The 16433-nt window shown below is 34.7% G+C and overlaps 1 gene segment (V, D, J or C); it reads right to left on the minus strand.

Moving 5' to 3' along the window:
- Positions 1 to 9712: 9712 nt before the first annotated feature.
- LOC138197628 (immunoglobulin heavy constant mu-like) lies at positions 9713 to 16219 on the minus strand. The segment is given in 8 exon segments: positions 9713 to 10912; positions 11847 to 12001; positions 12446 to 12775; positions 12994 to 13290; positions 13436 to 13720; positions 13841 to 14122; positions 15102 to 15187; positions 15824 to 16219. Coding segments are annotated over 7 exon segments (1425 nt in total).
- Between the last annotated feature and the right edge of the window lie 214 nt (positions 16220 to 16433).

A 16433-nucleotide genomic window follows, 5' to 3' on the forward strand; every position in this document is an offset into this window, starting at 1 on the left:
GCTGTTTACTATTCCACTACTCCACTAAATATTTCTTCTCGTAGGTATCTAATAAAATGTCAATATTTTCAAAAGGAATAGTGACTTTGTGGTTCAGTTTTTTGTTGTTGTTGTTTTTTTTAACTTTATTTTAACACTGACTACCAACTCCCCAAAATATAAATAAAACACATTTGTTTTCGCTTCCATTTTCCATGAGTTAAACACAAACGGTTTATTTCTGTCAAATTTTGTTCACACATTTGTTAAAATCTGTGTTGTTGAGCACTCCATTGGCAAAATAATCCTTCCAAAAAGTGTGGAATATGGAGATGTGGATTAAGCAGCATGATTATTGCCATGGTGTGCCTTGGACTGGTAACACTAAAAGCAGTTTTATCATGAAACACTATGCCACAGATGTTTTGAGAGATCGTGCGGTTAGCATGCTGCCTGCAGGAATGTCGACCAGACCTGTTGTTCATTTCACTACCATAAGCCATCTCCAATGTTGTTTCCGAGAATATGGCGATACATCATACCTGTCAGTAAGAATAAATGATGTGATTTAAGTTAAAGTGTCAGTTCCTCCTTTGTGGAATGAGAGTTTTTGTGATAGGATGTATCACTGTGGTAGCCGTAGTGCACTGTGGTTCAACCTCATACAAAAACCTCACTCTGCACACACAATGGCTGTTATGACACACTTGCTGTGACTTTTATATATTTGTCAGTAGGCCAAATGTATTTGCTACAGATAAAAAAAAAAAATATATAGTTGTACATATCAATGTTTCATTGAATGTACTCTAACCTTTCTTCAAAGTCTAGAGACATCGGAAAAATAACATTGATCTGAGTGACTTTGTCCGACAGTTTAGTTCAGGACAGGTTTTTGTATTGCCATGTGTCACTGTGGTTCCAGCCATCCACAGTGGTATATTGTCATACAAAAACTATTGCCTGATATAATGCATTGTTTACTGTTTTTTTTTTTTTTTTTTAAAGACATTTTACACCTCTATGTACTAAGCGGAAACCATCATAAAACTCCTTTTTATTTTGACTTTTAAAATTTAAACCTTAATTATTGTGAAGCTTTTGACAGTCACATTTGTTGCACTTCGGTAAGTTTTAGCACTTTCAGGGTTGGTCTGTCCTGGCTGAAATATCTCAACAATTATTAGATGGATTAGAATAACATTTTGTACAGACATTAAGGGCCACCAAAGGATGAATCCGCATGGCTTTGTTCACGTACACCATCGTGACCGGTGCTTTAAGTTCATGTTTTAATGCCTTAGTGCTTGGTTGGAGTTGGCTTTCTCCACACAAACCCTTTACCATCATTTTGATGTGGTTTCAATTAAGTTTATTTTGAAGGTTAACAACTCCAAAGCTGTTTTTTTTGCTGTATCACTCCTCTGCTGTATTCATACTAATCCATATTATTTGCAATGGCCTATAAATGAAGTTGTATCTGGTAATTCTCATTGATCTCTGACATGAACCTTGCTGCTGTTTCTTTGGCTTTTCTCTTTACCTCATTGCCCTTTTTGCAATTGCTTTTATGTAACCAGTTGAAAGGTAATTTAAAGTGAATGCATTAAGTCATTCAGCATACAATTCACACAGGTGCCCCTCGCAGAGGAACTGTTGCAATTCATCCCTTTAACTTTGGACATGTTACATCAAGTTTGACATTTAAAACTTTTCCGAATACTTTCGTTGTTATCAAAACAGGTATGTTTGTGCTCTCATGGGACATTCTGACTTATTCATTTTTGTAGAAAATATTTGTTAAGATTTGATCTAATTGTGTTTTCCCATGGCAGTTCACTTAACATTTTATGAATTACCTTATGAACTTCATGGGCGTATGCTGACAGTTTAACTGTCCAAACCCATTTTTGGGGGGCTACTGCACACACATATCATCAGTGTATTAGCCCTGACATTGTGAGCATAATAGCATGCTGATGCTATCATTTAGCTCAAAGTTCCACAGTGCATAAGTGCAGCGTCACGGTGCCTGTAGCTCGGCTGGCTGATCTCTTGTGAGGTTTTTGTAATTGTGTGAATCACTGTGGCCACCCCAGTTGTACACAGTGACACATCACAATGCAAAAACCTATGCCGCAGTGTAGCTGCTATTCCTTTCTTGTCACAATGTCACAGGCATTCTTCCTTGTATTTAAATAATTCAAAGTAAATTAAATAAACTTTAAAGTACCTGTTATTATTTTTATAAATGCACATTGTTGATACGATTCAGTTGAATTTTAGACACTAAAAATGTGCTATGATAAAGTTTCTTAATATTACTATTACATACCATATTTGATGGCAGCCCACTTTTAACATGACCACTAATTAAAATGACTACTGAAGTAATGAAGGGAAGTTTCTGCTTTTCTGGTGATGTTATGATTGTATTTTTTTTTTTTAGGATAAAACCATAAATGCTATGCCCCTCCATGAACATACATTTTCTTCAGGTTCAAATGAATTTAAGAAATTTGTGAATATCTTCTCTTTTTAATAATGCATACAGACTTTGTGCCTCAGTTCAGTCCATGTTTTTGTATTGCCATTTAACACTGTGGTTCCCACTCCATCCACAGTGATGCATACTCATACAATAACCTTTGATATGGTTAGTGTCCATAATATATATGTGTGTGTGTGTATATATATATGTTTTTATATATGTATACATACAGTGTATTGGTCATTTTGGGTATATTATCAATAATTCTAAATATTTTTACTTTGTAAAGGCCATGTATTGATAAATACTTAGCCCGTGTGTTAAGGAAATTGTATCACTTTTAAGTTTGTGTTTTAACAAAACCCTTGGTATAAGACATTTTAATACTGATGTTGGTTGGACATCTACAGGGACTTCTTTTTCTGTACTGTGGTTTTTGTAATAAGATGTATCACTGTGGCCGCCCCCGTATTGACACTGTGGTTCAACCCCACACAAAAACATCACCCTGCACTCTGTCCATCATGAGTCACAAATGCTTTCCCTGTCGTTATAAAGCTTTTAGTATAAATCATGTACACACTCCTGAGGAGGCCTTCACAATTATAATAAAAGTAAATATAAATAGATATTACAAATGGGCATTTTACAGTAAAACAATGGACAAATGACTAAATTAAATGACAAACAAAACAACTGCAGACTAAAAAATGTCAACAGGTTCTGATGAGGCAGCAAATGGTTAATTGACCTAACACTTAATTTTTTTTTTTTTTTTACCATTAACTCACCTATAAAAATGATCTGCATACATTAATAGGGAAATATATTAGCTTATGCAAAAAAAAAAAAAGCATGTTAAAAAATACCCTTCTACGTTATGTTTTTTCCTCATTTTTCAGGTTAAAATTTTGAAAACAATTCCCTTCCAATATTCCAAGTTTGAATTGGCCTGATCTTCAATTTTTGTTTTAGGCATGGTGACTTTGTGCCTTAGTTCAATCCAGGACAGGTTTTTGTATCGCTATAAATCACCGTGGTTCCAGTTATACACATTGGCACACAGTCATACAAAAACCTTTGCAAGATATAATGCCTTGTTTTCTTTTTTTTAACCATATTCAGCCGACACAGTTTGAAACTGTTGTCTTTTTTTCTCTTTTATTTTTAATGCCAAAAAAAACATTTGTATCTGATGTTTAAGCTGGCCTTTCTTTAAACAAAGTTACTTAACATTTTTCTAAAAGTTTACATCACTGCTGTTTGCCATTTTTGAAGTTGCTTTTAACTCAACAGTTCCAAGGTTATAATCAATATATATAATCTATTACATTTAATTTCACACAAGTTCCCCTATAGCAGAGTAACCACAGGTGTACTTCATCACGTTAGTAAAGGAAATATCCAACTGAGTTTGACAATCAGAATACTGTTTTGTTGCCATTTAGATGTTCATGCTTTCCAGTGGTGGGAGAAGTAAGGTATTTTACTTAAGTAAAGGCACTTGTAAGAGTAATACCACACAGTAAAAACACTCCACAACAAGTTTAAGTGCTACATTCAAATCTTTACTTAAGTATGTAAGTATTATCAGTAAAATTAACTTAAAGTATCAAAAGTGACAGTACTCATTGTGCAATAAATGTTTTACTATGGATGACGGTAGTGGTTAATATTACTGCTGCACTAATTTGCACTTTACTGTTGTAGTAATTTAAAGTTGTGCTAATTAGTTAAATCCATAATAATGCATCATATTCTATAAGATCATTTTATGTTTGTAGTTTGTATGTCCTGTCAGGACCATCTAACTCTAAAAAGTCATCAAGCTCAGAAAAACAGCCTGTTGTCAGGTTTGTGACAATTCATTTTCCAGGATGGTTTTTAAAGTATTAGCTTAAGAAGTGGGAGAATTTTTCAACTCAAAGTATCAATCATTCAGGTTAAATGACTGAATTTGGCGAGACATGGTTTTGACTGCACAGGAAGGGTATGAAAACTATACTTTGAAAATAACAGGAAACGTAAAGTAAAGTTGTCAGACAAGTAAATATTCAAAATAATTGCCTCTGAGCTGTGGTGGAATGGAAGCATAAAAAAAACATGACTTAGAAATTACCTCAGTTTTATACAAATGTATAGTACTTGAGTAAATCTACTTGGTTACATTTTACCACCATTGCTTTAAAAAGTGACAATCTGATGATCTCAAAGATCTTTGTCAGTGGGAGGTTTTTGTCACACGATGTATCACTGTGGCCGTTATAATGCACTGTGATACAACCCCACACATAAACTCCTCCCCGATTAACATGCCACACTCATACCTTTACCTTAAACTATGGTGTGTACTTTATTTTAAGTCTGAGATGAAATTATGCAAACAACAGGGAAAATATTACCTGATGATTACTTTGTATGTATGTATGAGTGGTATTTTTCTGTATAATTATAAAAGGGGCTTCACTACAACCAAAATGAGGAAAAAAAACTTAATGTATTGCAGTGAAAAGTGCAAAACTGGAAACAATGGCTTTGAGCAAATTTGAATGGGAATAAAGCTAACTTGAATAAAGCTAGGAAAATAGGTTCTGACAACATTATATCCACGTATTTTTCTGGCTGGATGGTATTTTTACTCCGTCAATAATTCAAAATATTTTTACTTTGTAAAGACCATATATTGATAAATATTTAGCCCGTGTGTTAAGGATATTGTATCACTTTTAAGTTTGTGTTTTAACAAAACCCTTGTTGTAAGACATTTTAATATTGATGTTGGTTGGACATCTACAGGGACTTCTTTTTCTGTACCGTGGTTTTTGTAATAAGATGTATCACTGTGGCCGCTACTGTATTGACACTGTGGTTCAACCCCACACAAAAACATTACCCTGCACTCTGTCCATCATGAGTCACAAATGCTTTCCCTGTCATTATAAAGCTTTTAGTATAAATCATGTACACACTCCTGAGGAGGCAATCACAATTATAATAAAAGTAAATATAAATAGATATTACAAATGGGCATTTTACAGTAAAACAATGGACAAATGACTAAATTAAATGACAAACAAAACAACTGTAGACTAAAAAATGTCAACAGGTTCTGATGAGGCAGCAAATGGTTAATTGACCTAAAACTTAATTTTTTTTACCATTAACTCACCTATACAAATTATCTGCATACATTAATGGGGAAATATATTAACTTATGCAAAAAAAAAAAGCATGTTAAAAAAATACCCTTCTAACGTGTTATGTTTTTTCCTGATTTTAAAGGTTAAAATTTAAAAAAAAAATTCCCGACCAGGATTCCAAGTTTGAATTTGGCCTGATCTTCAATTCAAAAGTGACAATCTGATGATCTCAAAGATTTTTGTTAGTGGGAGGTTTTTGTCACACAATGTATCACTGCGGCCGTTATACTGCACTGTGATACAACCCCACACATAAACTCCTCCCCGATTAACATGCCACACTCATACCTTTACCTTAAACTATGGTGTGTACTTTATTTTAAGTCTGAGATGAAATTATGCAAACAACAGGGAAAATATTACCTGATGATTACTTTGTATGTATTTATGAGTGGTATTTTTCTGTATAATTATAAAAGGGGCTTCACTACAACCAAAATGAGGAAAAAAAACTTAATGTATTGCAGTGAAAAGTGCAAAACTGGAAACAATGGCTTTGAGCAAATTTGAATGGGAATAAAGCTAACTTGAATAAAGCTAGGAAAATAGGCTCTGACAACATTATATCCACATATTTTTCTGGCTGGATGTAGTAGTAGTAGTACTGCAAATGCTTGTATCAGTAATAAAACCACCTAGTCATTTATAAAGTCTCAAGAGTACTTTCTACCCAGTGTTTAATGTGCATCCAGCTTCCATTTCCACACCAAGTATTTATAACTATGTGAATGACTATGGCCAGCCATGCACAGCAGTGGAACATCACAATGCATAAACCAATGCTGCAATGTGACTTCTCTGCATGACAAAATACAACACCTTTGGATGTTTTTGTTTTCAAAACTAAAAATTAAAGTAACTGTGGGACATAATGAGCACTTAACCTGATTTTTTTGTTTGTTTGTTTGTTTGTTTGTTTTGTTGAGATGATATATACTCATTTGGGAATTCTTCCAAGAATGATAATTTTATTTTATTTTATTTTATTTTATTTTATTTTATTTTATTTTATTTTATTTTATTTTATTTTATTTTATTTTATTTTATTTTATTTTATTTTATTTTATTTTATTTTATTTTATAATTTTCGGTTTTCAGGTTGTGTGCTACATATTGTTTGCTTACTATAAATTAATGAAGGCTCAGCTTCCAATATATACTGCATAGATCCAACTTCTGTCTGCAGTATGTGGAACTTACCACTGCTGAGAGGTTTTTGTAAGCCTGCAAATCACTGTGGCTCCCCCCATATACACAATGACACAAAGCAATGCAAAAAACACACACCAGAGTAGCTCCCGCTCCTTTACAACAACAGTTATTTTTTCTTTCACAAACAGAAATATGGACAGATTCACAGTTTTTATTTAATACATAACATATTCCAAAGTCTTTTAATAACTTGTTTAGACAATACTTGTGTGCGTACTATAATATTTTGTGTTTTGTTATGACCTGTATGATAAATTTTATTTTATGGTAGCCCTGCTTTAATTGTTACAGTAATTTAGTGACTACAACAAATGTGAAGGAAAGATTGAACTTATTTCCGATTAATTCTGCATAATCATAAATGTAATGTCTAATAGATTTACAAATACTGGAATAATGGAAACAACTAAATACAAACAATCACTTTTGTTGCCTCACAAATGATGAAGTTAAATCAGTCAAGTCACATCATATTGCAGCATTATTGCATTAAATTGAATCAGATTTTATAACTGTGGCATTATATGATTTGATTTTGGTGAATAGGGAGTCTGTGCTAAGAATATGCTGGATATAAACATAATGAGTGCTGTGGCTGTTTTTTATTTCCATAATTTCCAAAACACCAATATGTTAAACATTTGATATTATCCTCAGTCATTCACTATTTACTATAAAATTAACAGGAGAAATACAGATGAGGTTCAGAACATGGTTTTTATTATGGTGTGCAACATGGTGCCATAACCTCATCCTCTACCAACTCCAACCTCAGGCATGAATGAAAGAAAAGCATGGTTGCACTGACCTCTGCAGGCTAGAAGCCATGACTTTTGTACTTGTGCCAACACCTTCTGTCAGTGAAGTCTCACAGCATTGTGTTGTGATGTGCAAAAAGAGACCTGAAGATGGAAGCAAAAACAAGAGTTTCAGCTTTCAGAATTAATTTTTAAGCTTGCCATCGCTTACAGAATGCACTTTGCTTTGGTTGCTTGTTATCAGCGTCTACAAATTGTCAGACTTTAAATGCAAATACAGTGGCAGACAAATCAAACCAAACCTATCTTGTAATCTTAGCATATTGTGAGTACCCTTTTGTTCCCGATCACTGCTTTGTACTGGACGAGGACCAAATTACTGCTCACTTCATGCTCGCAAAGCCTTTCCCACCAGATGGGAGTAGTAACTCACTTTTCTGACTGTTGTTATTCAGCTGGTGTTTAAACCAAAATGCCAAAAATCTCACATTTTAAAACAAGCAAAAATGTTGCCCACGGGAACATGTTTCAAGTGGATGGTGCTGATGGGATCCTCAATGCTTATATGAAAATGATCTGTATGAGTGATATATGCTATAAAAAGTGCATTGATTGTCCATGTGTTCTTACATACAATATTTTGGTCCTCCAAAAATAATTTACATACAATATGTCTATGAAAGGATTAATAATCATGTAAGAAAAAGACACAATAACAGCAGGTGGGCGTGTAAGCCACATTTACACAATAAACAAAAGTAAGACAACGTCCACCGACTTAGTTTTTTGCTGAGTAAACGATAATATGATAGCATGCTTTCACAAAGTATGCACACACTGTACAACAGCAGCTATACACTGGGTGTTACCAAAGCTAGATTGGAAATATTAGATGACAAAAGCATCAACCATTGACATAGTATTCACAGGCAAAGCAACAGCATTGGATCACCAAAATAACAGTTACTATAGGCTATACATTTAGGTCTATTGTACGGTGTCATCCATGCATTGTTTGCTGTTTCTTTTTATTTTTTTTATTTGTTGCACACAATATAAAAATAATTTCCCATAATTCACACTCAGTATTACTCTCCAAAGCAATAAAAAAAAATACAAACATTTGCCCAAAAAAGTATTAATAATTAGAAAAATAAATACAATTTGTACTGTTACTCAAACATAAATTGATTTGTGTCAAAATACCAGATTTACAATAAAAACAAACAATTTGAGTATTCCTGCATTAAGACGCTTTTGCTAATATTATCTATTCAACTCTACTATTCACAATAATCTCATACTTAGTTGTCAAAAACACAGTATGGCAGACTTGGTGAAGTAAATCCACGATGCTTTCATCTCAACTCTGTTGGAGTAGTTCTTTACAGTGATATTTAGAAAGTTAAGGGGGGGTGTCTGTTTCGTAATAAAAACTTAACAGTGAACCTATTTCATTATTGATGTCTTCATCCTCTCCTCATTGCACCAGGTGCTGTTAGCATTAACTTGCTCCTTGATAAACGTTAGCTCCTTGCTCTCTTACTTGACGACAGGTGGTCAAGATATTTGTGAACCATCGTATCTGCTGCAAAAGATGCTGCCAGTTGTTCATTCTGACCGAAGTGTTGCTCTTTTTAATGGCCTCATAAAGAAATCAAAAAGATTTTGCATTGCCATTTTCATGTCTGTTTTGGTCACGTCCTTTGACCTTTGACCTGTCTGTCATACCTTAAATGTAATTTCTTCCTGGACTGACAGTTTGGAATCTGAGATCCGCTATTAACCACTCAATGAAACTAATATAATATGAACATAAACAGCAAAAATGTGATATCTTTTCTTCAATCATTATCTTTTCAATACTTTCAGAAGTTCAGGCCTCTCCCTCATTGTCGTCAAGAAGAATTATTCTCAACTTCAACTTCAACTTCTTTAATATCAATCCACCATATGACATACAGAGTTACAGATGAACAGCATATTAGCTTATTAGTCAGGTTCATGATCATCATAAAGTAACTGATGAATTGCAGTTGTTCAACAAACAAAAAAACAAAACAAACAAAAGATACATGTTAATATATGCATTTATTGTGTTAGTTTAGAAGAAACAGGTTATTATTAGTCCTTGGTGATCAATGCTCATTTCGCATAGCCTACATTAAAATTAAACTTTCATTATAGAACACAAAACCAAAGTTTCTCAAAAGATAACGTGAGATGAAATTTTCAAATTTGCTGTGGTTAAAATGACAAATTGGAGGAGCCACAATGGTAAAAAAAAAAAAAAAAAAAGAGGACAGCAAAATAAGGATGAGGCAGAAAATGTGCTTATATAATGCTACGCTTTTCCAAATTCCTGGTGTGCAGATTCTATAAATGTTTCAAATTCTGCATTTTGTTTTAGCATTTGTTCTTGCCTTAGTGCAGATTTGTGTATGCTGAATGCTTGTGAGCCACTTCATCCCCAGATACATGCAGATATGCAAATATGTGGTATACTACTGACAAATGTGTAACTTGCTTCAAGGAAATGTATTTGCAGTTCTGACAGTTTCTACAAAGTTCCGCTGCAGGTGTGGTCCCAGAGGTGCAGACACAGTGGGGAAGTGGCTCTCTAAAGATGACATATTTAGAAACACCAGGAAACTGAAAAGCAGCCGATCTTAACTGATAACACGTTCATGGTATGTTGACTTCAAGTGGTGTTATTTTAGATATTCTTAGAACTCTGCGTTGTGACTCAAACGACAGAACAAAATCCTAAAAGGCTTGTCAGGTTTGTCACCACTCTATTGATGGCTTACTTGTTTTATTTTTTAATGCACCAAATGTCATAATAAGGACATGGAATTACTGATGAAAGCAAACCGGCAAAAACACGAAAGATGAAAAGCAAAATTTTTTTAGTCAAACTACAAAATACAAAACCCAACAAAGAATATGTACATTTTGTGTGGGTTTTTTTTGTGCAATTTGCTGAAAACTACACTTAATCATTGAATTAATAGTGTTCAAGAAAAGTAATCAAGAACTTCTGTAATCACTACAACAGTATAGTGCAGGGAAATGTTTTTATATAAATAATGAAGAATTGTTGTTCTTATTTCTTCATTTTGAATTTTTTTCTGCAGGTTACAATTCCATTGATCTGGTTAATCACTATTACAACCATTGACTTGAGCAATAAACAGCAGATTATTGGTTACGTACATGTTTTAAAATCTAGATGAAATATGCATCTATCCCATCTTTTATTGTTTCTTCATCTGAAAGAAAGAAAACATAAAATTAGTCAAATATTTATAACTCATATTCACTTGCTACACACAGTTCGTTAAATGGTGGTGAGGTTTTATATATCACTTAAAACTTGAGTTCCACAGTTTCATGCAGCTGTAGAAATGATACCCAACTGATCTGTTTCTTCAATACAGATATACAGATAAATATAAATATATAGGCCTATATATATATATAGTAACCAGTTGACTTCATACTTGGTTCAGTTTAATAATATTCTTCAAGAACGTGTACAAAAAAGTTTGTCCTGAAAACGCAGCGAAATGCTGGTAACTGGTTAGTCCAAAAGTATTTCTAATCTATTTTGTTTATTGAATTATCTGTGTTTGCATTTAAACTGACACATTTTCTGTTGTTGGAGACACTCATTACTCAGCTAATGTTACAATTGAATTAAAACAGGGCAAATTCTCTGAAAGTGATTTCACTTCACCTTATGTGTCCATCAAATCAACATCCATTTTCCCTTTTTAAACAACTTCATGACAGCCATATTTCACTGGTATGTAATACTTTTTTGGTGCCACTTCGATTTTTGACATTTCACTGATAATTGTGTAAATTATATATTTTTGGTCTTATAATATGAAGCTAAACAGATCACTTGTTCTGCATTACAAAGGTGTTGCTTTTCAGGATTTTGTGTGGAACAATCTTGAAGTCCATCAGTACACCCAGGAAAAAAGTAACATATTCATATATCTTTGAGCACATCAGGTTCTTCCTGTTTGTAAAGATGGGAATACATGATCAAACCCAGAGAAAAAAAGCCAAATAAAAAGTAGGCCAACAGATTCTTCCCTATACTTCTGACATGTTTGATGACTGTGCTTTATTTTACATCATGTGACTTCAAAGTCCGTAATAAAACTAGAGGTCAGAAAAAGCCTGCATGTTTACCTTGACCATGCTGAATATCATGCTATAGAAGAGAGAGAATATGAAGAGGAATATGAAGGAGGAGGTTGTGAACCACAGGCTGCTGAACTCATCTTCTTCAATGGCATCGTCTGTGCAGCTCAGAGCAACATTTATCTCTGACACTGAAGTAGCATCTAAGAGGATGAAGGTACAGTACAGGTGGTTAGATTAATTCTGCGCGTGTCTGCATGTCAACGAGTGTCTTTAATTATGGCAATACACTTCTCTCTCTCTCTCGAATTGTGTGAGTCCTGATAGAAAACTAGTCCTGCAAAGCTTCTTCTTGCTTTTCATTTAGTTTTGCGATGTTATCATTAATGTACACGTGTAACAAAAGTGTCTCCATGCAACATTTATTGAAAACAATCAGCACACTCATCAAGCTGTTAGACAATGGGACAAAGACATATTGAAACATATGATGACGGTACACTACACAGCATACACTTTTGTACAATCACAGTGATTGTTGACATCACAAATCACAAAGGTTTTCATGGCAGAAATAATCACAGACAGACAGAATGACACATCAGCACACAAAACCACATTTAAAGCTGAATCTACGCTGCTTTAACATTCAAGTGAATTACCTTTGGCCTTAGACACTCCTTCTGTTGTCATAGAGCGTTCACTACCAGCCACCCAGACGTTGCAGTAGAACATTTTTAAATTGTTCCACTCTTCCATGGTGGGGGTGTAAAAACTTGTAACTGAGGAGCCATTTCCGGTCATCTGTGGGGGTAAGGTGAGGCCGTCAATAAAGTTCCCGTTGTTTTGTTTAAGCCCATCTGACCAGGCTATGTAGTAATCCTGCAGCTCATGACTGGAGACCACACAGGCCAGAGTGACACCCGCTGAGTTGTTCTCTGGGAGGATGTGGACTTTCACTGTTGGCGGTTCCCCACCTGAAAGAGATACTTGGTTTACCAGGGAGATTAAGGCATCAGTGCTGTGTCAACTCAGATTACGCCAGTGTGGCATAGCTCTATATGAAAGGATTACTGATGGCACTCTACCAATCAGCTGTTTGTTAACATACCTCTTTTTTGCATATATATGTTGATTACCTCACAAATAAATGGAATGAAACAGATATATCATTCTTTGTAATTTGGTTTCATACCTTTTCTGCGGACAGTCAGCTCTTGGATAACCGGCATCATATCTTGTCTAATGGCAGAACAGCTCACTTTGTCGACTGTCTTCCACTCTACGAGAGTGCGAGTCAGTTTGCTGGTTTTGCTGTTTCCTGTAGATTCATGTCCAATTCCTTTCACAGGCTGTCCATTAATCTTCCAAATGATTTCAGTTTCAGACACAGCAGAGTTGCCCTGTCCTGTGACGACGCACTTCAACTCTGCCTGGTTATTCTTAAACATTTCTTTGGGACTCGGAGGGTTCAGTGTCACTGTGATAGGAGCTGCATGAAGGAAAGTAATAGAAAACCAATGATTCATGTTTTGTTGTGTTTTTCAGAAAAAACATTGCAAGACATGCACAATCATTATACTGTTCGCTTCAATTTTATGTTTGATATTGATGTGATATTCACAATTGCCTTCTACCTTTTGAAGTCTTCTTTTTATATGTTTGTCCTTGGTGAGTCACGTCACAAGTGTAAACAGCTTCACTGTCCCAGTCTGTGTTGGTGATCTTTAAGATACTGGCAGTTGAGTATGCATTTCCAACTTTTTGGGGTTCCCATTTAGTGAAGCCAGTTACGACGTTGTCATTCTTTTTCCAATTGATTGTCAGTGTTTTAGTGGGAAGTTTCTCAACGCTACACACCAGGGTCTGGGTGTCTCCACTCGGCATCGAGAGCAAATTTACCTCTGGAGGAGTGAAGTTATCTGAACACGTGAAGAGAAAAAAAACATAAAAATCTATTTCATTTTGGAAATTAATTTTCAACTGTCTGAGAATCATACAGAAATTACAGAGATTTTTTTTCAAAGACAAAAATGACCTACCGTACACTTCTACACGTTTGGTGTGTCCATTGTGAGTCACATTACAAGACAAAGACATTGGGTCAGAACTTGAAACATGGACCACACTGACTCCCGTATATGTGCCTTTGTTATCCTGAGTTGAAGTGTATTGCACAGAATCCACTCTGTTACTACTGCCATTGTACCACTGAAAAGTCAGACTTTTTGGGAAGAAGTCACGTGCCAGACAGCCGAAAAGGATTTTACCAGTCCCAGAATCACACTGAACCAGAGGGAACACTTCTGGAGAAGAAGTTGTTCCTGTGAAAGAAGAGGGAGTTTGAAGTTTAGAATACATAAATACATTTATATGTAATTTCAGAAACACAGATGATGACAGCTCTTAAAAGCTGATTACAAAAAAATAACAAAAATAATCAAAATGACAACATTTCTCAAGCTCGCCATTTAAAATAATAAATAAAATTAAAAAAAAAAAATTGTTGTAAATCATTGCGCTATTTATTATTTCTGTGTATCTGGTTAGAAACGTGGGTAGGTCAATAGTTAAAATACTAAAACATGGCTTCTGCCACCATTTTAACCTGCCAAAGCAACACAGCAATTAGGACCTTGAAAAAATAATAATGTACTGTTTTATCATCTTATGTGTGCTTGTTCTGTTTTTCAGTACACATATACATACAGTATATTAGATTTGATAAATATTATCTAAAAACAGTACAAAGTCAATAAAATGTAAATTATAATTAGTAATTAATTTCATCCCTGTGTTATTTATGTAAAAATATATATATATATTTCAAAAGTATCTTGTTAATGTCTTTAGTCGGATCAGTACTTTACCTCCCGGTAAAATGAATATGCCACCCCAACCCCCGCATCAAAATTTCACTTTTAGATATCCTGCAAGATTTTAGACCATTAGGTTCTAGATATTTACTGTATTTATGTAACTAGTAAAATAACAACAAATATAATGCTGAATTATATACTGCAAATCAATGTGTACATTTTCATTTGCAGGCCAGCGACATTTCAACTAAGATCAAATCAAACCACATCCTGCATTAAGTCACAATGTTTGAGATGAATGTTAACAAATTCTTTTTAAGAAACAGCAGCTTTAGAAAAAAATCTTGTCAGCTCTGTGTTATCTGCTGTGCCACAAGAAAGTTCAATACAATATGTAAGTTGAACTCCTCGACCATGTTTAAAACAAGTTTAAAATACATGAATAAAGCAGTAACAGCAAATGACATGTTTAAAGGGGGCTTACCTGAAGATACTGTGACTTCGGTCCCTTGACCCCAGTAGTCGAAAGCATCACAGTGCTCCATCTCCAGTCACTGCTGGAACAAAAACCTGTTGCACCACAAAAACACTTGAAAACCTCAGTAACTATATGAAATACATAGAAATACTGGGTTGTGGGAGATCTGGTGTCATCATGTGAAAATATTTTTTGCGTTGATTGTCGCACAGTTTTTAAAGTTAGGATTTATAGGAAGACAACATTGATATCTGTACACTAACTATGAATTAAGACTGCCAATTAACAAACTTTTAAAAATAAATCGGCTTCTTGGAATTTGCAGACACAGTATTTAACTCACGTTCCAGTGAGAAATATTGGATTCTGTTTTGTTTTCCATTATCATAATGGATAAGTATAAGATTTCTGCTCCTAGGTTTTTGTATGGGTGTTTATCTCAGTGCCCACCACCATACACTTTGATAAACACTACTACAAAAACCCAACACTGTTTGCTGCACTGGAGAGTGAGGAGCCATCAGTTGGTAAGAATGAAACAAATCCTAAATTCTAACCAACAAACTATATTTAAGGTTAACTTTTGGATGGATTTCCATTTTATATTAATATTCTTTTAAAACCTATTAATCATTGCTTTTCGTAATTCATCAATATTTTGCTTTGAAAGACTGTGCTATCTCTTATGTACTTTTTACAAGCGTATAAAATGATATTTAGAGGCGTACCTGTTTAAAGAAGTTTTACAAAACTTTCCCTCTGTGAGTGCAGTGACATCTGCAGCGTTTTGTGCACAGCTCTGTGGCTTTCTGTATCACTGTGGCTTCCGAGCACAAAAATAAAATGCAGAGTCTTCAGCAGTCAGGCTGTTCATGAGCAGATACACCTGATCCATGTTGTTGTCTCTGGAAATGGTGAAGCAATTCTTGACAGATGTGGAATAATATTTAGTGCCTCCACTCGGAGCAGAAATGTGAGCAGCCCACTCCAGTCCTTTTCCTTCAGCTTGTCTGATCCAGCTGATATGAGCAGAGTCGTCTGATATTCCTGAATATGTACAGGTCAGCTTGTGGGACTCTCCGGGCAGCTTTACCACTGGTTCAGACTCGGTCAGAGTCTGACTGCAAACACCTGGACGAAGAGCAGCATGGTCAGAGCAGAAGCAAACATAAACCGAGACACTAAAACAGAGTGCAGAAGTGAGGTATTCACCAGAAATCAGTGGTAGCAAGAGACACGTTATACTGTGTATATTTATATATGTATACATATATTGGTAATTTTTGGTATATTAGTATTTTTACTCCGTCAATAATTCAAAATATTTTTATTTTGTAA

Source organism: Embiotoca jacksoni, unplaced genomic scaffold (genome assembly GCF_022577435.1).
Source record: "Embiotoca jacksoni isolate LCO1_2020_lvr unplaced genomic scaffold, fEmbJac1.0.p SCAF_15, whole genome shotgun sequence".
In the NCBI taxonomy this organism is placed as follows: Eukaryota; Metazoa; Chordata; class Actinopteri; family Embiotocidae; genus Embiotoca; species Embiotoca jacksoni.